We start from the raw sequence: 23,628 nt of genomic DNA on the forward strand, positions 1-23,628 counted from the left end.
TGAACTTTGTGTATTCTACTAATCTAACAGTTGAAACCCCTACGGAGTCGTTGTCCCCCATGAAAAAAAGAGAGTTTTTGTCACTTATGCCCAGGGCCGGTCCTGGAAGGATAACTTTGTAGCTAATGACTGCCTGCAGCATCTTGCACGGCCTTCAACTTGAGATGTTTAATAGAAGGGGCAGCATTTAGCTAACCTGCAAAGTCCATTTCCTGGAGTAGCTCAAATTGTGCATTTATGTCACATAAATCTCACAGAGGAACTTTTGTTCTAAGCAGTACCTTGAAGGCAGCTAATCGTGGCACACCCTCTTCTGCTCTGAGCCAATTGTGAACGCTGTGCAGATTTCACCCCAATCAACAAGGCACATTTTCACATCTTGTTAGGCTTCATTTGACTGGCAGATTTTCAATAGTATAACTTTTTTTTGTATTTATAGCTAGCATCTTAATTAAGGTAGCTTTATACCTCCACCCTACCTGACACCCTAGACCCACTCCAATTTGCTTACCGCCCAAATAGGTCCACAGACGATGCAATCTCAACCACACTGCCCTAACCCATATGGACAAGAGGAATACCTATGTGAGAATGCTGTGGCCACGCACGCCTCCAACTCAATCATCAAGTTTGCGGACGACACAACAGTGGTAGGCTTGATTACCATCAACAACGAGACGGCCTACAGGGAGGAGGTGAGGGCCCTCGGAGTGTGGTGTCGGGAAAATAACCTCACACTCAACGTCAACAAAACTAAGGAGATGATTGTGGACTTCAGGAAACAGCAGAGGGAACACCCCCCTATCCACATCGATGGAACAGTAGTGGAGAGGGTAGTAAGTTTTAAGTTCCTCGGCGTACACATCACAGACAAACTGAATTGGTCCACCCACACAGACAGCATTGTGAAGAAGGCGCAGCAGCGCCTCTTCAACCTCAGGAGGCTGAAGAAATTCGGCTTGTCACCAAAAGCACTCACAAACTTCTACAGATGCACAATCGAGAGCATCCTGTCGGGCTGTATCACCGCCTGGTACGGCAACTGCTCCTCCCACAACCGTAAGGCTCTCCAGAGGGTAGTGAGGTCTGCACAACGCATCACCGGGGGCAAACTACCTGCCCTCCAGGACACCTACACCACCCGATGTCACAGGAAGGCCATAAAGATCATCAAGGACAACAACCACCCGAGCCACTGCCTGTTCACCCTGCTATCATCCAGAAGGCGAGGTCAGTACAGGTGCGTCAAAGCTGGGACCGAGAGACTGAAAAACAGCTTCTATCTCAAGGCCATCAGACTGTTAAACAGCCACCACTAACATTGAGTGGCTGCTGCCAACACACTGACTCAACTCCAGCCACTTTAATAATGGGAATTGATGGGAAATGATGTCAAATATATCACTAGCCACTTTTAACAATGCTACCTAATATAATGTTTACATACCCTACATTATTCATCTCATATGTATACATATATACTGTACTCTATATCATCTACTGCATCTTTATGTAATACATGTATCACTAGCCACTTTAACTATGCCACTTTGTTTACATATGAGATGAGTATGTATATACTGTACTCAATATCATCTACTGTATCTTGCCTATGCCGCTCTGTACCATCACTCATTCATATATCTTTATGTACATATTCTTTATCCCCTTACACTTGTGTCTATAAGGTAGTAGTTTTGGAATTGTTAGCTAGATTACTTGTTGGTTATTACTGCATTGTCGGAACTAGAAGCACAAGCATTTCGCTACACTCGCATTAACATCTGCTAACCATGTGTATGTGACAAATAAAATTTGATTTGATTTGATTTACTGGTATAACACTGATATTATATCAGACTGATTTGTTGTAGATTAGCAATATTTTTGTGTTTGTTAGATAGCTTGCTAGTCGGGCTAGCTAGTCTTGTGAGCTAGTTAACTAGGTGGCCCTTGATTATGACTCTTACTACCGTTACATTACACGTAAGAGTCATTGGACGAAGGCGTCTTCTGTAGGGGGAAAAATATATATTTTTGTTAAGAGTTGCAACACTCCATCAGAACATTAACATGCATCGCTTGTGGTGTGGTTTTTGAAGTATAAGGACCTTATCTTTCATATCGGCGAGAATTTCTTATAAAAAAAACTAAAGGTTGAATTGATACACACTTTTCTAGGGTTAGGGATCACACAACCAGATGTCCATGTTACAGCGCTTGTTATGGAGGACAGTGGACTACCTGTGCTAATAAGTTATCTGCGTCTTCTAACACCTGTATGTAAATGCAAGACAGATGCCACAAACATGTTGTCACTGAAAAATACTGTTGGCTGCAACTGTTACAACCGGTTAAAATAGTGTAAAATAAGTATATATTTGTGAAATTATTTTGACGTGAGGGATTTATGTTTCCAGAACCGAATTGCAATTGAGAATCAATATACGTTTAGATGGAGTATTTGTCTTCCAGAGGCAATTTGCCCTTTAAACAGAAAATATAAGGTCATTGGACTAACATTATGCTCCTTTAGTCCAATATTGGGCTAGTTAGCTAGGTAGTGTTCTTAAAGACCTAGGTGTCTATGCTGGTTGTTAGCTTTTGTGGACTATATATTTACAGTCAGTGAGATTCATTTCTGACAGAATTATCAAATTCGCTTTAAGCCTCACAGCTTGAGGCTGCCATGTAAATGTTTTTTGGGGGGATGTGGGCAAGTCAGTTAAGAACAAATTCTTATTTTCAATGACAGCCTAGGAACAGTGGAACACTGCCTTGTTCAGGGGTAGAACAACATATTTTTACCTTGTCAGCTCAGGGATTCGATCTTGCAACCTGTAGGTTACTAGTCCAATACTCTAACCACTAGTCTACCTGCCACCCCATGCTAATTAGGCATGCCTTATAGGCTGATACATAATATATTACGTTTTTTTTTTATTTTTACAATATTGATAGATATATGAATATTGCTATTAGATATTAAATTTTGATGAATGGATATAATATTTATGAAAAGGTATGCTATCAAAATGACTGATGCTGAATCGCTTCTCATCTTTTCCAAGTTAACATGGAGGATTTTGGGGAAAACACTGAAGGACAACCTACAGAAAGAAAATGATCCACGCATGCAATGAAGTGTCGAAGTGAAGCTAGTGGATACAGTATGTAACCAGGGTGCCTAACTGTTTCAGCGTTTAATAATAAATAATAAATAATACCACTTAGCTACTTAATAATCTCCAGCTTTCTTTCATTCTCCTGTACTTAAACTGGAAAGAAGTTATTTGATATATGGAAAACAATTAATTTGTACTTTGTAAGTATTTTTGTACTTGTTTTCATGAACCATACCATCAGATAGTAAATCAGTCTTACACACAAGATGAACCTAAAGAGACCCTCATTTCATTCATGATTATCATGCACTAAATATCTACTCAGAGCACATGGATTATACCAGCCCTTTTAAATAAAACTCACCATTGTCTTTGGGACCAGATTCAGACAATTGTCAGTAATAAAAACATGGCGACGTCCTGCGCATGTGCTACACAAAAACAAACAGAATGTTATGTTAATGGACACCCCTCCCTAGATGTTTATACTTTCATACTATTGTTTGTACAGATGAACGTGGTACCTTCAGGCATTTGGAAATTGCTCCAGACTTGTGGAGGTCTACAATTTCTTTTGATTTGCCCATGATGTCAAGCAAAGAGGCACTGAGTTTGAAGGTAGGCCTTGAAATACATCCACAGGTACACCTCCAATTGATTCAAATTATGTCAGCCCACCCAATTTACCTACCTCATCCCCATACTGTTTTTATTTATTTACTTTTCTGCTCTTTTGCACACCAGTATCTCTACCTGCACATGACCATCTAATCATTTATCACTCCAGTGTTAATCTGCTAAATTGTAATTATTCGCCTACCTCCTCATGCCTTTTGCACACAATGTATATAGACTATTTTTTTAAATATATAAAACAAATAAATAATTCTACTGTGTTATTGACTTGTTTATTGTTTACTCCATGTGTAACTCTGTGTTGCTGTCTGTTCACACTGCTCTGCTTTATCTTGGCCAGGTCGCAGTTGTAAATGAGAACTTGTTCTCAACTAGCCTACTTGGTAAATAAAGGTGAAATAAAAATAAAATAAAATAAGCCTATCAGAAGCTTCTAAAGCCATGACATCATTTTCTGGAATTGTCCAAGCTGTTTAAAGGCAAAGTCAATTTAGTGTATGTAAACTTCTGACCCACTGGAATTGTGATACAGTGAATTATAAGTGAAATAATCTGTAAACAATTGTTGGAAAAATTACTTGTGTAGATGTCCTAACCGACTTCCCAAAACTATAGTTTGTTAAGAAATTTGTGGAGTGGTTGAAAAACGAGTTTTAATGACTCCAACCTAAGTGTATGTAAACTTCCCACTTCAACTGTATGTACATAAGTGGTGATTTATTTCATGCTTCAAGAAAGAGGTTTCTTCACCTCACAAAATTGTACATTTATCGTTGTCTTGTAATTGTTGTTATTGTCTTGTCTGTATTTCGTTCAATAACACTTTGTTTTATTATTACTTTCTTCTTCTTCTTTTTTTTTACATTTGCCAGCCATGTTCACTTCAAAATAAAACTGCTCTGAACTGTGATGAATGGGATGGATATGATACACATATTACCACCACTAAAAATTGAATTATACACCTGTTGCACTGTACATCTTCCCAGTATCAATCAATGTTATTACCCCCAAAAGTTGTTCAGTTGTGGTGTGTGCTGTACTCACTGGTTCCCCCACATATATTTTGTGTGTGTGTGTGAGAGACTCACTGATTCTCCACCTCCATTTCCACAGGCTGTTAGGCGTCCTTAGGTGGGATGCCTACTGCATCACGCCCATCCCTACATCACTACAGAGGGGACAGCAACCATTCTAAACCATCTATCGCAGCACTAGCATTTATGAAAAATCATAAAACTGTTATGTTTACTTTTGTCACTAATCTCCATATGGTGCTAACCTCACCCCATGCCCATAGGGTCTTAAACAGAGCTAAAGTTTGAGGGCCCACGGCCTCTTCTCTTCTCAGGGGAGATGCCTGTGAAAGACAGGAAAACAACTTTACATTTATCATGTGGTAAACAATGACGACACATGATCTCATTTGTTAGATTAATAAGCAATCACGTTCCACTGTGGCATTAGTATTCTCTCTTAACCCTCAGGTTGAAGCTACCGGTGGTATCCATGTTTCTGTGTCCTCCTCTTCTCACTCTGCCCTGTCGGACCTGGCCGTCAGAGTCTGCGTAATAGGCTGGCCTGGTGGCCTCCCGGGTGGTGCGGTGGCCTCCCGGGTGGTGCAGTGGTCTAATGCACTGCATCGCAGTGCTAGTTGTGCCACCAGAGATTCTGGGTTCGAGCCCAGACTCTGTCGCAGCTGGCCGCGACCTGGAGGTCCATGGGGCGACGCACAGTTGTCCAGGTTAGGGCGGGTTTGGCCGGCAGGGATATCCTTGTCTCATCACGCACTAGCGACTCCTGTGGCGGGCTGGGCACAGTGCACACTGACCAAATCAAATCAAATTGTATTTATCACATACACATGGTTAGCAGATGTTAATGTGAGTGTAGCGAAATGCATGTGCATCTAGTTCCGACGATGCAGTAATAACCAACGAGTAATCTAACCTAACAATTTCACAACAACTACCTTATACACATCAAGATGCAGTAGATGGTATAGAGTACAGTATATACATATGAGATGAGTAATGTAGGGTATGTAAACATTATATGAAGTGGCATTGTTTAAAATGGCTAGTGATACATTTTTCATACATTTTTAGGTCGCCAGGTGTACGGTGTTTCCTCCGACACATTGGTGTGGCTGGCTTCCGGGTTCGATGTGCGCTGTGTCAAGAAGCAGTGTGGCTAGTTTGGGTTGTGTTTCAGAGGACGCATGGCTCTCAACCTTTGCCTCTCCCGAGTCCATACGGGAGTTGCAGCGATGAGACAAGACTGTAACTACTACCAATTGGATACCACAAAAAAGGGGTAAAAAATAAAATAAAATAGGCTGGCCTGGGGAGAACATCAGTGAGGGAATACAGTTAATCAATAGAGTTAATAAAACATTTTCACAAGGCAATACACAATAAAACATTTGGTACGTACATACCACAACCAGAAGCCATGGATTACAGGCAACATTCGCACTGAGCTAAAGGGTAGAGCTGCTGCTTTCAAGGAGCGGCACTCTAACCCGGAAGCTTATAAGAAATCCGGCTATGCCCGCCGATGAACATCAAACAGGCAAAGCGTCAATACAGGACTAAGATCGAATCATACTACACCGGCTCCGACGCTCATCAGATGTGGCAGGGCTTGCAAACTATTACAGACTACAAAGGGAAGCATAGTCGAGAGCTGCCGAGTGACACAAGCCTACCAGATGAGCTAAATAACCTATATGCTCGCTCCGAGGCAAGTAACACTGAAATATGCATGAGAGCATCAGGACGTGCATTCTGAGCACGCGCTGACCAACTGGCAAGTATCTTCACTGACATTTTCAACCTCTCCCTGTCTGAGTCTGTAATACCAACATGTTTCAAGCAGACCACCATAGTCCCTGTGCCCAAGAACACTAAAATAACCTGCCTAAATGACTACCGACCCGTAGCACTCGCATCTGTAGCCATGAAATTCTTTGAAAGGCTGGTCATGGCTCGCATCAACACCATTTTCCCAGAAACCCTAGACCCACTCCAATTTGCATACCGCTCAAACAGATCCACAGATGATGCAATCTCTATTGCACTCCACACTGCCCTTTCCCACCTGGACAAAAGGAACACCTATGTGAAAATGCTATTCATTGACTACAGCTCAGCGTTCAACACCATAGTGCCCTCAAAGCTGATCACCAAGCTAAGGATCCTGTGACTAAACACCTCCCTCTGCAACTGGATCCTGGACTTCCCGACGGGCCGCCCCCAGGTGATAAGGGCAGGTAACAACACATCCGGCACGCTGATAATCAACACGGTGGCCCCTCAGGTGTGCGTGCTCAGCCCCCTCCTGTTCTCCCTGTTCACTCATGACTGCACGGCCAACACCATCATTAAGTTTGCTGATGACACAACAGGGGTAGGCCTGATCACCGACAACGATGAGACAGCCTATAGGGAGGAGGTCAGAGACCTGACCGTGTGGTGCAAGGACAACAACCTCTCCCTCAATGTGATCAAGACAAAGGAGATGATTGTGGACTACAGGAAAAGGAGGACCAAGCACGCCCCATTGTCATCGACGGGGCTGTAGTGGAGCAGGTTGAGAGCTTCAAGTTCCTTGGTGTCCACATCACCAATAAACGAACATGGTCCAAGCACACCAAGACAGTCGTGAAGAGGGCATGGAAAAACCTATTCCCCCTCAGGAGACTGAAAAGATTTGTAATTGATCCTCAGATCCTCAAAAGATTTTACAGCTGCACCATTGAGGGCATCCTGATGGGTTGTATCACTGCCCGGTAAGGCAACTGCTCGGCCCCCAACCGCAAGGCACTACAGAGGGTAGTGCGTACGGTCCAGTCCATCACCGGGGCCAAGCTTTCTGCCACCTAGGACCTCTATACCAGGCGGTGTGAGAGGAAGGCCTTAAAAATTGTCAAAGCCTCCAGCCACCTTAGTCATAGACTGTTCTCTCTGCTGCTGCACGGCAAGCAGTACCGGAGGACCAAGTTTAGGTCCAAGAGGCTCCTAAATAGCTTCTACCCCCAAGCCATAAGACTCCTGAACAGCTAATAACCCCCCCGCCCTCTGGAACGCTGCTACTACTCTCTGTTATTATCTAAGCATAGTCACTTGAATAATTGCCTCGACACCGGTGCCCCCTGCACATTGACATTGACTCTGTATCGGTACCCCCTGTATATAGCCCCGCTATTGTTATTTACTGCTGCTCTCTTATTTGTTATTCTGGTCACTTACTGTTTTTTTTGTTGGTATTTTCTTAAAACTGCATTGTTGGTTCAGGGGTTGAAGTAAGCATTTCACTGTAAGGTCTACTACACCTGTTGTATTCAGCCCATGTGACAAATAAAATTATATTTGATTTTAAGTAAACTTGGAGTCATGCGATGAGATGTTGTGTGGTCCTCCCGCTATGACTTGTCGGGAAAGCATTACATTTTTTAGGCTACAGATTAAATCAATTATGATTAACTTCACAGGGTGGTGAAAGTGCAAGGTGATGAGCTTGCTGCTCCTTTCCAATAAATATTGAGGGTCCTATTCTGGTGACATGATGATCAATGCTTGGCTGCCATTTGACAAATAAGAATAATCTCATTCTTTTCTCCATAATAATCTCATCATGTAGGCTATAACGGCGAGCTGTTGGCTAGAGCGCATGTACCAGAGTGGGCACACTCGCTATACACTGAGCGTGTGTACGTAAATCTGAGAAACTCCATTTAGTATTATATGTTAAGTTTCAAATGGTTACATGAGACAGATGGTTTCTTAAGGCAAAAATGAAAGGAGGGTGATTGGTCTGGGTTGATGGGTGCGTGTATGATGTGCTCGTCTAGCAAAGGTTGCGAGTTCACGTCATGGAAAACTTTATAATTTTAGTAAATTAGTAAATCTTCAACTAATTACTACTTTTTAGCTATTTTGCAACTACTTAGCATGTTAGCTAACCCTTCCCCTAACCCTTTAACCTAACTCCTAAACTTAACCATAACCCCTAGTCTAGCTAACATTAGCAAGATAGCTAACGTTAGCCACCTAGCTAGAATTCGTAACATATCATGTGAAATGGGTGATGGACATCCACAAATTAATACATACCATACGAAAGGTAACATATCATAATAAATGGAGCGTCTCGGATTTAAGTACAAAATAATACGAAATGCTGTGAGACCAGGTTGCACAATCACATCTGTATCTATTTCCTCAACTAAGAATCAAACACACACAAAAGTCTCCATGACAGATAAATCTTTTATGGCTTCAAAATCCCAATGGGATGTCACTGATGGCCATCCTATGGCCGTTTAGACCTATGACTATAGCTTCATAATACCATCTTAAAATCTCATGAGCTTCAACTGTTCTGATCAGTTTGAAACCGCGAGTGAAACAGAGTAGAAGCTTGCGAGTTCAGGATGGTCGTGCAGGGCTACTATGACTATGAATTTGAGAGAGGAGTATCTCCTCCCCACCAGATGTTCATGACCACAGAAGTGAACTTAAATGACCTGACGGATCTGGCCACTGTTTCACCCTTAATTGGGGATCCAGATTGCCCTTTTGGAAATGACCCCGATCCCTATGAACCTCCCTTTTTCCCAGATTATTATTACAAAGTTACCTTTCAGGAGTTACATTCAGACCACCTCTTTCTGTGTAAAATGAAAATTTCCCAAAAACCAGACGGTTTTAAGTTCTGTCTGACAACAGCTCAGATATATCATGTATAGTGATGCTTAAAGGTTGTGGCAGAATTGAGGTGAGCTGTTGTAACTTCTCAAGTGTTATGTTATTGTTCTGTGTTGGACTGTGACATACATTTCATAGAATCCTGTTATCACTACACCTTAACACAAGGCCATTGTGTTCTTGAACTGTTGCTTGTATAAAAGGACTGTTGTGTAAACAATATGATAGTATTATCACCTCCCACTATACAGTGGCAAGAAAAAGTATGTGAACCCTTTGGTATTACCTGGATTTCTGCATTAATTGGTCATCAAATTTGATCTGATTTTTATCTGAGTCACAATAATAGACAAACATAGTGTGCTTAAACTAATAACACAAATTATTGTATTTTCTTGTCTATATTGAATACATAATTTAAATATTCACAGTGTAGGTCGTCTGTATTAAAGATTCACTATTATAATGATAAATTAGTCTCTGGATTGAGTTTTTCACAACAAGGCCTATTTATTAACCCGTTTAGACCATATTTTTCAACTATTACTTGTGAATTTCCGAGGCCTATAAGATTCCCACTGATCAGCGTGACATTTTTTCCCCGTGGATTTTGAAGAACATGGCTAAAACGTGAAATAGCTTAGTTGGCTACTACGTTCTTATCTAATAGCCTAATACAAAATCCATTGCAGGAATGTCAAGTAGTTATATGTTAGTGTTTTTTAACCACAAAATGGACAATTATGAATAGAGCCTAGAGCTAGGCTTTACACAGCAAGCTAACACAGGCTTGTGGCACACATACCTGGACTTGAACACAGTCATTCATACATACAAATGGATTCAAAACAGCATAGGCTACATAAAAGTATATCTTGTAGGCATATCTCATGGGATTTTATTATTTTACTTTATATAAGTGCACAAAACATTAGGAACACTTGCTCATTCCATGACATAGACTGACCAGGTTTCCAGGTGAAACCTATGATCCCATATTGTTATCACTTGTTAAATCCACTTCAAATCAGTGTAGATGAAGGGGAGGAGAAAGGTTAAAGGAGGATTTTTAAGCCTTGAGACATGGATTGTGTATGTGTGCCATTTCGAGGGTGAATGGGTAAGACGAAATATTTAAGTGCCTTTAAACAGGGTATGGTAGTAGGTGCCAGGTGCGCCGGTTTGAGTGTGTAAAGAAGTGCAATGCTGCTGGGTTTTCCACACTCAACAGTTTCCTGTGTGTATCAAGAATGGTCCACCACCCAAAGGACATCCAGCCAACAAATGTAGGAAGCATTGGAGTCAACATGGGCCAGCATCAGTGGTGGAAAAAGTACTCAATTGTCATACTTGAGTAAAAGTAAAGTTACCTTAATAGAAAATGTACTCAAGTAAAGGTGAAAGTCACCCAGTAAATAACTAATTGAGTAAGTCTAAAAGTATTTGGTTTTGAATATACTTAAGTATAACAAATAAATGTTATTACTAAAATATACTTAAGTATCAAAAGTAACAGTACAAATCGTTTTCAAATTCCTTAAATTAAGCAAACCAGATGGCACCATTTTTTTTTTTTTTTACAGGTGGCTAGGGGCACACTCCAACATGCAGACATAATTTACAAAACTAAGCATGCGTGTTTAGTGAGTCCACCAGATCATCAGTAGGGATGACCAGGGATGTTCTCTTGATAAGTGTGTGAATTGGACCATTTATTTTAAACGACTTCTTAAAAAACAGTTACTATTTACTATCAGTAACGTAACTTTTGTATTACCCAAACTCAGTAATGTAATCTGATTACATTCAGTTACTTTCCGATTACTTTTCCCTTAAGAGGCATTCGAAGAAGATAAAAATGTTTGGTACCAATTGAACCACATCTATTGCAGGATAAATCAATGTTAAAGATTACATAGCTGGCCATATATGGATGTTAAATTCTACTTTATTGGTTGGTTATGTAGACTTCTTCTAAACCATCGCTTTCAACTACATATAATAATATGATTAAAATGATATCTTTCCATTAAAAACCAAAGTCTATCAGAATTCCAGTCATTCCAATAAATGTTATACCCCTTGATCTTCAAGAATAGGACTTGGAAATATGGATATATGTATAGATTAGCCAAATTGTTTTACCTGGGCATAACCCCAAAACTAAGGACTTATTAGCCAACCCTACTCTGTTGTTTATGATTTTGTTGTCATGGAGGACTGATTGGGCTCATTGATTCGAGTTGAAAAATAAATGCTGCGCTCATGAAATGGCATGCTTTGAGAACTACTGAATAGTGCTATTTACATGTGAAAAATTAATGCCATGTGCTGCATTTGCTATAGGCCTATTGATAAACTTTTTGTTGGTGACAATTTGGTATCTTGATAATCCAAAAATTAAATTAAGGGATGGGCCTGGAGAAATGTAATCAAAATTATTGTTTTAACCATGTTATGAGGCTACACAGTGTTTATTTACATTTACAATGTTACAAACATTGGAGAAAAACAAGCTTGTATTTTGGGTTCTCATGGAGTGTGACAGTTGAACTAAGCTCCTGAGGCATTTATAAGTTATATTCTTCAAAAATCAATGGACATATATATAATTTACATGTCCAAAAATGGATGTAGCAACAGATTGCCCCTTTAAGTCTATCAAAAGTGTATGAGTTTGAACATTTGTCCATTAGGCCTATGGATTAAATATTTTTTTATCAGCATGCAATAGCTGACCAATAAAAGCCCCACTTTTATTCCATAGGCTGGGATTCTGTAGCTGTTGCAAGAGCACATTGTCACTGGGTTTCCACTGGTTTCAAAAACAATGATTGATAGGCAGCTTAAACTTTTTGAATACTATCATTATTGGGTGCATGGGCATCTTGGCCCTCACAGTTAACATCCATTTGAAGAGCATAACCTGAGGTCTTTTTGAGTCGTTAATTCAGAGTTTCCTCTTGATTGCTAGCAATAGCATAAATTCTTCAATAAAGCTATTTTGCTTGGCAATGGGAGCACTCTCTATACATGCACTCTTTCTTCGGGTTCACACAGCACAAAGACTCAAAAACTTTCTCAGTGTTGCTGCAGCTGATCACTTTGTGATACTGTAGTTTGTCCGCCATGAACTGGAGGTTGGCGTGGGTTTTGCAGAGAAATGTGTCCCTATCCTGAACTGTTGGCTTGACATCTCAAAAATGACATCTTTTGCAGAATTCACAGTAGGAAATTTGAATTTCCTTCTTAAACTTCTGATAAAGGTTCTGAATTGTGCCATTCAAGAAGCGCTTCTGCTTTTTCTTCTTGTTCCTCGTTAGTGGGTCCTTTTTCCCTGTTGTTGTTTTGATGTCATCACGTTCATATAATCTAATGATTTTCTCTTCTGTGGCTGTGCTAATTCTGTTACACTGATTTTTCCTGGAGTATTGAAGACTTGATGGCCTGTTTTCATTTGCCCTCATTGCTTTTGCTGAAAATCCTAATTCTGTTTGTAGCTTTGACCAGCCCATACTTTCTCAGGATGTTGCATCTGAGCATTTTTGAAGCCACTTGTTTGTCCTTGGCACTGCACATTTTTTTAATACTTTTGTTTTAACTCTGCAATGATGGCATTTTGAAACAATAAAATCCTTCTCAAATTCTTTGGAGTTCCTTTCATTTGCTGTTTTGTCTTTGGGGAATCTTGTCTCTTCATTTTGTTCATCAGTCGATCATACCTTTTTTTGTATTTCTCAGTTTTCCGTAAAGCATTATCAAGTTTGACATTTGTCATATTAAGATCTCTGTAGGCTTTTGAGGGACCTCTTCCAACCTTTTTCCTTCCAGCAAGTATTCGACTTCTCATTCATGTTGCAGACGATGAGGAGGGGGTATCAGGGTGTGCATCGGGGGCAGGTATGTTAGCCTCATGTTCTGGCTGCAGGTCATCTGGTGACTGAGGTGGTGTGTTGCCTGATAAGTAGGTCTCCATTGCAACTGTTCTCTTTAAAGTCTGTCTTCTATTCCGTTGGTTACATTTCCATCTCTTGTTTCTTTGTTCTTGCTTTGTAAGCTCAGAGATAGATTTCACTTCTCCCTTCTCTTTTTCCTTCCAGTATCTCTCCCTGTCTTTTTGCAGATGTTCCTGGTATCGTATATGATCATTTTTTATATTGTTTCTATATGTCTGTGACCTCTGAGCTGTTTTATGTGGAATCTTCTAAAAATAAAGACAAAAACGACTTTGTTTTTTGTGCACACCATGGAGCATTTTCGAGATTAAATTAATTTAAACCATAATTAAATAAGCCTAAAGTACAAAGAAAAAAAGTACAATAAAAACGAATAAGGTAATGGATGTGTCATTTCCACCACTATCTGTCATTTCCACCACACTTTGTGATGGCAATGACTGTGATGGAAATTACATTTCTACAGTTTCAGGAGAAAATGGACAGCTTAGCATGCTTTGATTAGTATTACAGCTATTATTATTAATTAGTATTACAGTATTACAACTATTACAGCATATCGTTCACACTAAACACATAAAATATTTTTTTTTATTCAAAAGTTGTACCACAAATTAAAGAAATGATAGCCTGTTCGGATATGACTGACAATTAAAATATTCTGTACACAAGCAATATTTACCTCGATTTTTCTTCAACTTCTGGACATCACATCTGGAACAACTGTCCACTGCAGCCATGTGCTTCAGTGTCACAATGTTTCCATGGTAACTAAATGAACATTCTCTTGAAAAAACTTTATTAATGAGGAATTTGTCCTCAGTGGTGGAAATGACACCACTCCCAAAGGACATGTATATTGTGTGTAAAAAACAATGTAAAGGGCATACTCACTATAAATATTGATATAGATTTATTTCATTGACTCTTTCTGTAGTACATAACATTATATAATGTGCAATTATTAACGTTGTTTTCTCATAGAAGCTTAAAAGTCTGGGTCAGGGACAAGGGCAAAATAGTGAAATTGAGTTATAAAAAAAAAGTAGCTAAAGTAGCTAAAATACTTGATAGGGAGGTGTTAAAAAAAGTATGGGGTGATTCCAGTGTGAACTTAACATACAAATATTTGTATTTGTTTTATTTTTTATAAAATCCCCCAAATTGACCCGAGGACATGGAAGTGCCCGTAGTTGCAGAATCACCCTAATATCAAAGTCTCTTTAAGAGTGTCTGGTTTCATAGCGTAGCTTGCCACTGACGAAGAGAGGTAGCGGAGCAGAAGATCCGGGAGATGGGGTTCATCTAGCCATCCAACAACCCTTTGCGGCCTCTGTAGTCCTAGTCAAGAAGGACGGCTCAAGGCACTTCTGTGACCACCCAGAAACAGTTTTGCATCTTTTTTGGCATTGTATGCATGTAAGAAAACTGTAGCAAGACATCAGTAGGTTTATAATTGAACACATTTATGAAGATTTTACACTATTGTGGAGAGATGTACTGTTTGGATTCTTTACATACAATAGAAAAAAGCAGAAATATTTTTATGTAATTCATTTCATTGTTCTTTTGGCCAAATTTCATATACACAAATGTAAATTTACAAACAGAAAACCACATTTTCGTACCCTACAAAAATAAATTGAACTGTATTTTAAGATGGTTAAATGCTCTACTAACAAAAAAAGCTGTTAGAATTGTAAGTATATGCATGTCCCTTAATTAAGGTCCTTGTGTAATTGTAATGTGATATTGTACCCCCTAGCTCGATTGTCTATTGTTTGTAATCTATGAATGCTTGTGTTCCCTCATATACTTTATGTATTGATTTGTTGTGAATAAAAAAATAAATTAAAAAAAGGCACTTCTGTGCAGACTACAGGCAGCTGAACTATGTGACCATGAAGGATTCCTATCCCTCAAGTGCATAGATAATGCACTGGACGAGTAGAATACACAAGGCGCAATTTCGAAAATTGGCAATTATTCCTTTTGATGTGTCAGTCACTCAATTAGCCATGTCAACTAACAATTGCAGGAAATGTGGTTCAAAACAGCAAACATTTCTCTCCACCCCATGGCAAAATGTTTATAATTGCAGGAAGTGTTATAAACTTGCAAAATGTTCTCTCTGCCCAATGACAAAATGGTATAATAGTAGAAAACGTGCTTTAAAACGGCAACATTTCCTCTACACCACATGGCAAAATGTGTAGAACTGCAGGAAATATACTTTGAACATTTTCTCTCCCGAGAGAGTAGTGCAACCAAATCACGCTGAGGGCCCCAAAAAATAGATTCAATAACATACATCTGGTGTAATATAAGTAATTATTGGTACCATGATTGTATTCGAAATGTGTAAGTATTTACACGAAGATTGACCACGAAGTTCGCCATTTCCCCCTTCACCAAAATGGGGGATCCTGTTAACTGCAAACAATGCCTGTAGTACCGCGGGTCGGCCTGGAACTTCGTCTGCAATGAGAGGGTGCAGTCGTTCTGCGCTGGTTCCCTGAGTTAAGGTTAGGTTTCGGGGAGAGGAAGCTGATCCGAGATGTGGAAACTTCACTACGGCGCAAGGCGACATAGTATCACTGCACGGGAGTTTTCCTACTGACAGTAAACGTTTGTAGCAGGCGGGTCTAATGGCGGTTACAGGAACATTTCATTGGAAGTTGTGTACGGTGTAGCCTGCCGATTGGAGCAACGTCCTGAGGTTTGGCTGTACCGGAAATGCCTCAATATATTTAGACAGACAAAAGGCTCTCAAGTCATCTAAAATAACAATAGCTTATTCATATAGACATTCAAATACATTTCATATAGTTTTACATAGGCCTACAGACTCGACAAAATAAAACATGGTCGGGATAGGATTAGCCCACATTTCCCTGATATTCGTTTTATGTCAACGTCATGTCGACTCTTACGGTAAGTAATTCTTGCCCTAAAATAGTTGGCTATAAATGTTGCTTTGTGATTAATCACTTGGAGCTGATGTTACTGTAAGTATTTAGTACAGTATTCCTGCTTAGTTTTTTCGACAACATAATGCAGGATATAGGCCACTGTACAATATGCTAATGTTCTTGGAATTTATATTGCTATTCCAAAAGTATACTTAGTATGAAAATATGTTCGAGGATCTCTTGGCGTAAGGTGTTGGGTTGACAGTCACTGGACCTGTGTATGTGTCCCGGTCGAACCTACCCCCCGAATTCGCTACAATATTGTCAGTCCATGTGTTTTCTTTTATTCAGGCGGTGGACTGATACACAAACAGTTATCCTTAAAGTAGTCAGTTGTTGTCAATAAATAAGGTGCTAGTTCGCAATAAGTGGTGAGCACTGTTTATTGTCAGTTGGTTTTGCATTATGTTTGTATGCCAGTAGCCTAAGTCAAGTTTTTTGTTCCTTCAACCTCAGTGGGAAATTCACTGTAGATTTCACACTTACACCACAGAGAAAAACATACAGTTACAGTAGACCTCTCTGTGGTCTGACACCTCTGTGATCTGACACATGTCTAACTTCATGTGTGGGTTATTACTGTACCCTCAGTGTTTTTTATGGAGTGGTCTAGTCTAGTGTGTTGTGCTCCACAGAACAGAGGACATTGCCTTTCTCCCACTCTAAAGTAACATTAATGTTGTGAAACTAAATCCGGAAGTGTATTTCCCCAAAACAGCACAGATGCTGTGTGAGGAAATGTTCAATCGTTTGTACGTGCACTACATACCATACATAATGTCCCACTGAAACATGAGTAATTCTTCTGTAATTAATGAATTAAAAACATTTTGTTATATCCAACATCCAATTATCCCCTGACAATGAGACCAGTTCCTTTCTGACTTCATACAGGCTGATATTTTCACCTTCCTCAGCTAATAGTGCCAGGCTTCTACTGCAAGTGAGATGTTATCTTCCCTGCAATCACTTATTATACCATATGTTGTGCTGGAGATTTATCAGGTTGTTTAACTTGCACACAATGCAGCCCATATCTTGAATATATCCCAGTGAACTTAAAGCTGCACGTAGAAATGTGAGTTATAGAAAGCATATGGGGGCGGCAGGTAGCCTAGTGGTTAGAGCATTGGGCCAGTAACCTGAAAGGTTTCTAGTTTGAATCCTCGAGCTGACAAGGTAAAAATCTGTCGTTCTGCCCCTGAACAAGGCAGTTAATTAACCCACTGTTCCTAGGCTGTCATTGTAAATAAGAATTTGTTCTTAACGGACTTTCCTAGTTAAATAAAGGTAAAATACATATCTAAAAAGTGGTAGATGTGCTCTATTTCTTGGTTTCCCATTCTTACATTTATTTTTTACGTCTTTTTCTTCTGGTTTTGTACACAGTTTCAAACAGCTGAAAATACAATATTTTTGGTTATTGAAAATATATTTCACAGAAATTTAGATGGTACAATATTCTCTACACTATTCATTGCTTGTTTATTCACATAAACAGATATTCAAATCAAACTTTGTCACATACGCCGAATACAAGTGTAGACCTTATCGTGAAATGCTTACTTACAAGCCCTTAACCAACAGAAGAGTTAAGAAAATATTTACCAAATAAACTAAAGCAAAGAATTATAAAAAGTAACACAATAGCATAACAACAACGAGGCTATATACAGGGGATACCGGTATGGAGTCAGTGTGCAGAGGTACAGGTTAGAGGTCATTTGTACATGTAGCAGCAGTGTACAAAACAAATGGAAGGGGGGTCAATGTAATAGTCCGGTGGCCATTTGATTAATTGTTCAACAGCCTTATGGCTTGGGGGTAGAAGCTGTTAAGGAGCCTTAGCAGTAAATGTCAGTTGGCTTTTCGTAGCCAATCACATTCAGAGTATCTCTACCGCTCCTGCTGTCTCTAGAGAGTTGACAGCAAGGAGTCATCAGGCCAGGTAGTCCTGAGGCATGGTCCTAGGGCTCAGGTCCAGAGAGAGAGAGAGAGAGAGACAGAGACAGAGAATACTTAAATTCACACAGGACACCGGATAAGACAGGAGAAATACTCCAGATATAACAGACTGACCATAGCCCCCCGACGCATAAATACTGGACGCTAAGACAGGAGGGGTCGGGAAACACTGTGGCCCCATCCGACGATACCCCCAGACAGGGCCTAACAGGCAGGATATAACCCCAACCACTTTGCCAAAGCACAGCCCCCACACCAGTAGAGGGAAATCTTCAACCACCAACTTACCAGTATATGGCCAATATCGCAAGGCTAATGGCTGGATCCAGGCACTCCGTGATGCATCATGCCTAAGAACAGCCCTTAGCAGTGGTATAATGGCCATATACCACACCCCCTTGTGCCGTATTGCTTAATTATAGCACAGTTTTAGAAACTGGTTCTGACTGACTTTCTACTATTTTATCCTACAGTTCCTCCTCCTGTCAACATGAGCCTCATCTGCCACAATTTTCACAATGTGATCTATTGGAACTACAGTGAACCATCTCTGCAGCCACAGTTCAATGTGGAAATGACAAGAAAATATTCTGGGTAGGTGCTGCAGCACCTAAGAGGTTTCTTAATCTCTCACCAAATAGGGCCTATGTTATCCAATGTAGGTTAAATAGCCAGTGAATAATATTTAAGTCTTTCTTGCCACAATTTCAAGTAGAAATTGGAAAATTGACATGCACTGTCAGACCCATACAAATGTAAAGTCCTGTCAACAGTTCTTTGTCAGCTTCTCCATTGTAATTGTGAACTAACATTTTAGTCCAAATCAGAGGTTGCCACTAACCCACAACAATTGTTTTCCTCTTTCTTTCAGTGCTGCCTTGGTTTGTTCAAACACTTCCCTCTACCACTGCGATGTCTCCTCATTTACCAAAGTAATAGAAGAGGGCTACCGTTTCATATTGACTGCTGTTGGACAGAATACCAATTCCTCTGAAATTTCATTCACCTACGATGATACAGTGTATTCAGACGTGGTGGTACAGTGTAAGTTCTCACACTAGTAGCCTCGGTTTTTCTAATGACTGCCTTGCCTGTTTCACCAACTACTTTGCAGACAGAGTTCAGTGTGTCAAATCGGAAGGCACGTTGTCCGGTCCTCTGGCAGTCTCTATGGGGGTGCCACAGGGTTCAATTCTCGGGCCGACTCTTTTCTCTGTATATATCAATGATGTTGCTCTTGCTGCGGGCAATTCTGTATACTTCTGGCCCTTCCTTGGACACTGTGCTATCTAACCTCCAAATGAGCTTCAATGCCATACAACACTCCTTCCGTGGCCTCCAACTGCTCTTAAACGCTAGTAAAATCAAATGCATGCTTTTCAACCGTTCGCTGCCTGCACCCACACGCCCGACTAGCATCACCACCCTGGATGGTTCCGACCTAGAATATGTGGACATCTATAAGTACCTAGGTGTCTGTCTAGACTGTAAACTCTCCTTCCAGGCTCATATCAAACATCTCCAATCCAAAATCAAATCTAGAATCGGCTTTCTATTTCGCAACAAAGCCTCCTTCACTCACACCGCCAAACTTACCCTAGTAAAACTGACTATCCTACCGATCCTCGACTTCGCCGATGTTATCTACAAAATAGCTTCCAATACTCTACTCAGCAAACTGGATGCAGTTTATCACAGTGCCATCCGTTTTGTTACTAAAGCACCTTATACCACCCACCACTGCAACCTGTATGCTCTAGTCGGCTGGCCCTCGCTACATATTCTTCGCCAGACCCACTGGCTCCAGGTCATCTACAAGTCCATGCTAGGTAAAGCTCCGCCTTATCTCAGTTCACTGGTCACGATGGCAACACCCACCCGTAGCACGCGCTCCAGCAGTTGTATCTCACTGATCATCCCTAAAACCATCACCTCTTTTGGCCGCCTTTCCTTCCAGTTCTCTGCTGCCTGTGACTGGACCGAATTGCAAAAATCGTTGAAGTTGGAGACTTTTATCTCCCTCACCAACTTTAAACATCTGCTATCTGAGCAGCTAACCGATCGCTGCAGCTGTACATAGTCCATCGGTAAATAGCCCACCCAATTTACCTACCTCATCCCCATACTGTTTTTATTTATTTACTTTTCTGCTCTTTTGCACACTAGTATCTCTACCTGCACATGACCATCTGATCATTTGTCACTCCAGTGTTAATCTGCTAAATTGTAATTATTCGCCTACCTCCTCATGCCTTTTGCACACAATGGATATAAAATCTTTTTTTTCTTTTATTCTTTTTTTGTACTGTGTTATTGACTTGTTTACTCCATGTGTAACTCTGTGTTGTTGTCTGTTCACACTGCTATGCTTTATCTTGGCCAGGTCGCAGTTGTAAATGAGAACTTGTTCTCAACTAGCCTACCTGGTTAAATAGAGGTGAAATAAATAAAATAAACACTGAGCTAACCAAAAGGTGAATATACAGTATGTAGTGATTGAATTGGGGTAGTATCTTGAAAGGGTTTGTAAGTACACTGTATGCACTGCAGCACATGTAGCATTTCTTTGTTGATCTGACCACACAATGCTCAGAGCCGGGAGACTTTTAACATATTTTCTGACCTCAGATTTTTTCACAAAGTAATGGTCTTTTGTGTGTTTTTTAGGCTCATTGGATTTCCCAGCTGTCAACATCTCTGCTGTATCTGATCAAATTATCAAAGTTCAATTCATTCACCCATTTCACATCTACAAATATGCCATCATCAAAAATGAAAGACCGGATCATAAGGAATTTCATTACACGGTTGTCGCAGAAGATCCGTTGGTGAGAACTGCTGGAAAATCATGACTTAGGAATTACTATATGATGGTTTCTGGGAACCACCTTTGTAGAAATTTAGATTTTTCTCATGTGTATACCCGCTGCAAATAGTTTTCACTTGCAAGCAAAGAAGCTTTATTTTTAAAAAGGGAACACATTTCCTATATTTTAATGAACATTATATAAAAAAAAAAAATGTTTTTTTTGGAACATAGGCTAAATATATTCATTTTTTTATTTCCTCAGAAAGAGCATCGTTTTACCTGCTCCTACAAGGAACACCATGTGTGTGAGGCTGAAATACCAGTCGAAGGAAAGATGGATAGGCACTGCATCAAGATGAAAGGAAAAATGAACAATGTTAATGTCTCAGCTCACCAGAACATATGCATTGAGGGGAAGCATGGGGATTCCGGTAAGACTCTTAACTTCTCACATGATGGATACGTCAAAGTCATATTAGCTCTAAACCACATCTGCTAATATCTGTTACGTCCTTTGAAAGTTGTATTTGTCTGTATTGTCATATTATGGCTGATTTTATCAGCAAATGCTCAATTAGAACACTGTACAGTTTTGAATGTGAAATCAGTTTGACTGTCAGTCTAACTGCTGGACTTGTTCCCTGTAGGTCCTAGCTACACTGCCCTCTACATTGTGATCCCTATCGTTGCCATAGTGGTGATTGCGTTCATCGTGTGGCTGATATACAGTAAACTGACAAGCGGCTCATTCCCTCAACCAAAGATTTTGGTGTGTTCAGCCTTTCAACTGTTTGGCCTGCACTGCAGTGGATTTAGTCATAAAGCTACTACATATAGACTAGATTATAGTCATGCAGAGATAGTTTCAGGAGAGCACTTGGTGGTACATTGTAGAAATTAGGAGTGTCATGTTCCTATTGGAGTTATCAAACTATTGATATGCTACTACCTGTAAACACTGTCAAAACAATAGCAAATTTAAAAACATATTTCACCCACAGAATGTTTGACTGAATGTTGCATATTCTCCTTCTCTGGTAGGCTTCCGTGCTGTCACATATGAGTTCAGATGAGTCCCTTATGCACCCTGAAAGAGACATTCTGAGTGAGTTACAAACAGGTGGCTCCTCCCTGCTGCAGACCCCCATGGAATCTTTGCCAGATGAGACCCTCACAGTCATCAGTACCCCCCAGGAAGAGGTCCTCCGCCTCCCCATTGGACTGAAGGACCAGGAGTGGAGCGGTGGTGAGGTCATGTTGCCTAACGAGGGGTCAGGCTCTTCACTGCAGGTAACGAGAGAGTTGGGACTGGAGGTGAAGAGTGACTTATCTGAGCTGTCGGACTATGACTGCCCCCATAGACCTGTGATTATTCCTGTGATAGAGGAGATGAGTCCTGGGGACAATGTTACAGGATACAAGATCTGAGTTTCTCTCAAGAGAAAGTATGGTGATTTATTTACATATGCTCAGCTCGTGCATCTACTTAACCGCACCTGAATCTGTTTGGGGTAGAGCAGGGTATTCAGTTTAGTCTTTGATTGGTTGTTCTAGGCCTACAGCCTGGAGTCCTACCAATACTTTTCCTGTTCCTTTAACTATTTAAATGGGCCGCCTATGGTGGAGATGGAGAGGATAATCAGAGGGGTAACCTGGGACTGTTGCTTACTCAGGTGAACCAGGGATAGTGAAAACCAAGTGGTCTTGAATGCTGGGAACTGCCCCATTGTAATGTTGAATTTCATTAGACCGAATTAATACATTTCCGACAGCATATTTGTAAAAAAATAAAAAATAAAAGTGTTCCTCTTGTCCATTCTTTTACTGTGCCTACTTGAGTGACATTACTGTTTTCTAAGGTAGCAAGAGAATAAGGGTTGCAAGAGCATAATGAATTATATTCATTAGGTTATTGTCTTGTGCTGTGTATATTAGTTCTATTTGCACTTTTTACATGACTTTCATACATGTACAATGTTTCAAAATGTATTATTAGGTCCTATTAAATTCAGATGACCAAGTTATACCAATGCAATTGGACTGCTGTGGTGATAATAATGAATGTTGTTATCAGTGCCTTGCTGTTTGCCCTATACCTAATTATTTAGTTTTTAATTGTGTACAATTTTGACGCTATACTTTTCATACAGCTAAAATTATATATTAAAAAAATCATTAATGTTAAGGATTTTGCTATTTTCTGTGCAAACCAATTCTGTTGTATTTGTTTTAAATCATCTTTCCCCAATAATTTCCCTTGTCTTCATTTTTTTGTATTTTCTTTGCATAATATACAATCAAAGCTAATTCAATGGATTATTGTAATTACTATGTTAATAAATGCAGATTTGAAAGAGCAAACAAATTGTTATCCTTGCAGGGTAGACTGAAGGACATTTGTCAATGAAATTCTATTTCATGTCAATTAAATTCTACCGTAAAGGAAGTAGATAT

The 23,628-nt window shown here is 40.0% G+C and overlaps 1 protein-coding gene across 1 annotated transcript; it reads left to right on the top strand.

Annotated features, from left to right (window-relative positions):
* Window positions 1–16,123: 16,123 nt before the first annotated feature.
* LOC112224549 (interferon gamma receptor 1-like) lies at window positions 16,124–23,425 on the top strand. Its single transcript, XM_042306196.1, has 7 exons — window positions 16,124–16,362; window positions 18,839–18,959; window positions 19,237–19,409; window positions 21,033–21,193; window positions 21,437–21,605; window positions 21,822–21,943; window positions 22,216–23,425. The coding sequence occupies exons 1-7, from the start codon at window positions 16,293–16,295 to the stop codon at window positions 22,600–22,602; spliced, it is 1,203 nt and encodes a 400-aa protein (XP_042162130.1). The 5' UTR covers window positions 16,124–16,292; the 3' UTR covers window positions 22,603–23,425.
* Window positions 23,426–23,628: the final 203 nt, after the last annotated feature.

Source organism: Oncorhynchus tshawytscha, linkage group LG25, assembly GCF_018296145.1.
Source record: "Oncorhynchus tshawytscha isolate Ot180627B linkage group LG25, Otsh_v2.0, whole genome shotgun sequence".
Taxonomy (NCBI): Eukaryota; Metazoa; Chordata; class Actinopteri; order Salmoniformes; family Salmonidae; genus Oncorhynchus; species Oncorhynchus tshawytscha.

Bases quoted from the DNA above. Each gene is read 5' to 3' on its own strand.
- LOC112224549 (XM_042306196.1), top strand. From the start codon at position 16,293: ATGGTCGGGATAGGATTAGCCCACATTTCCCTGATATTCGTTTTATGT. The intron at 19,410-21,032 runs GTAAGTTCTCAC...TGTGTTTTTTAG, and splicing joins TTCAGACGTGGTGGTACAGT to GCTCATTGGATTTCCCAGCT. The intron at 21,944-22,215 runs GTGTGTTCAGCC...CTTCTCTGGTAG, and splicing joins TCCCTCAACCAAAGATTTTG to GCTTCCGTGCTGTCACATAT.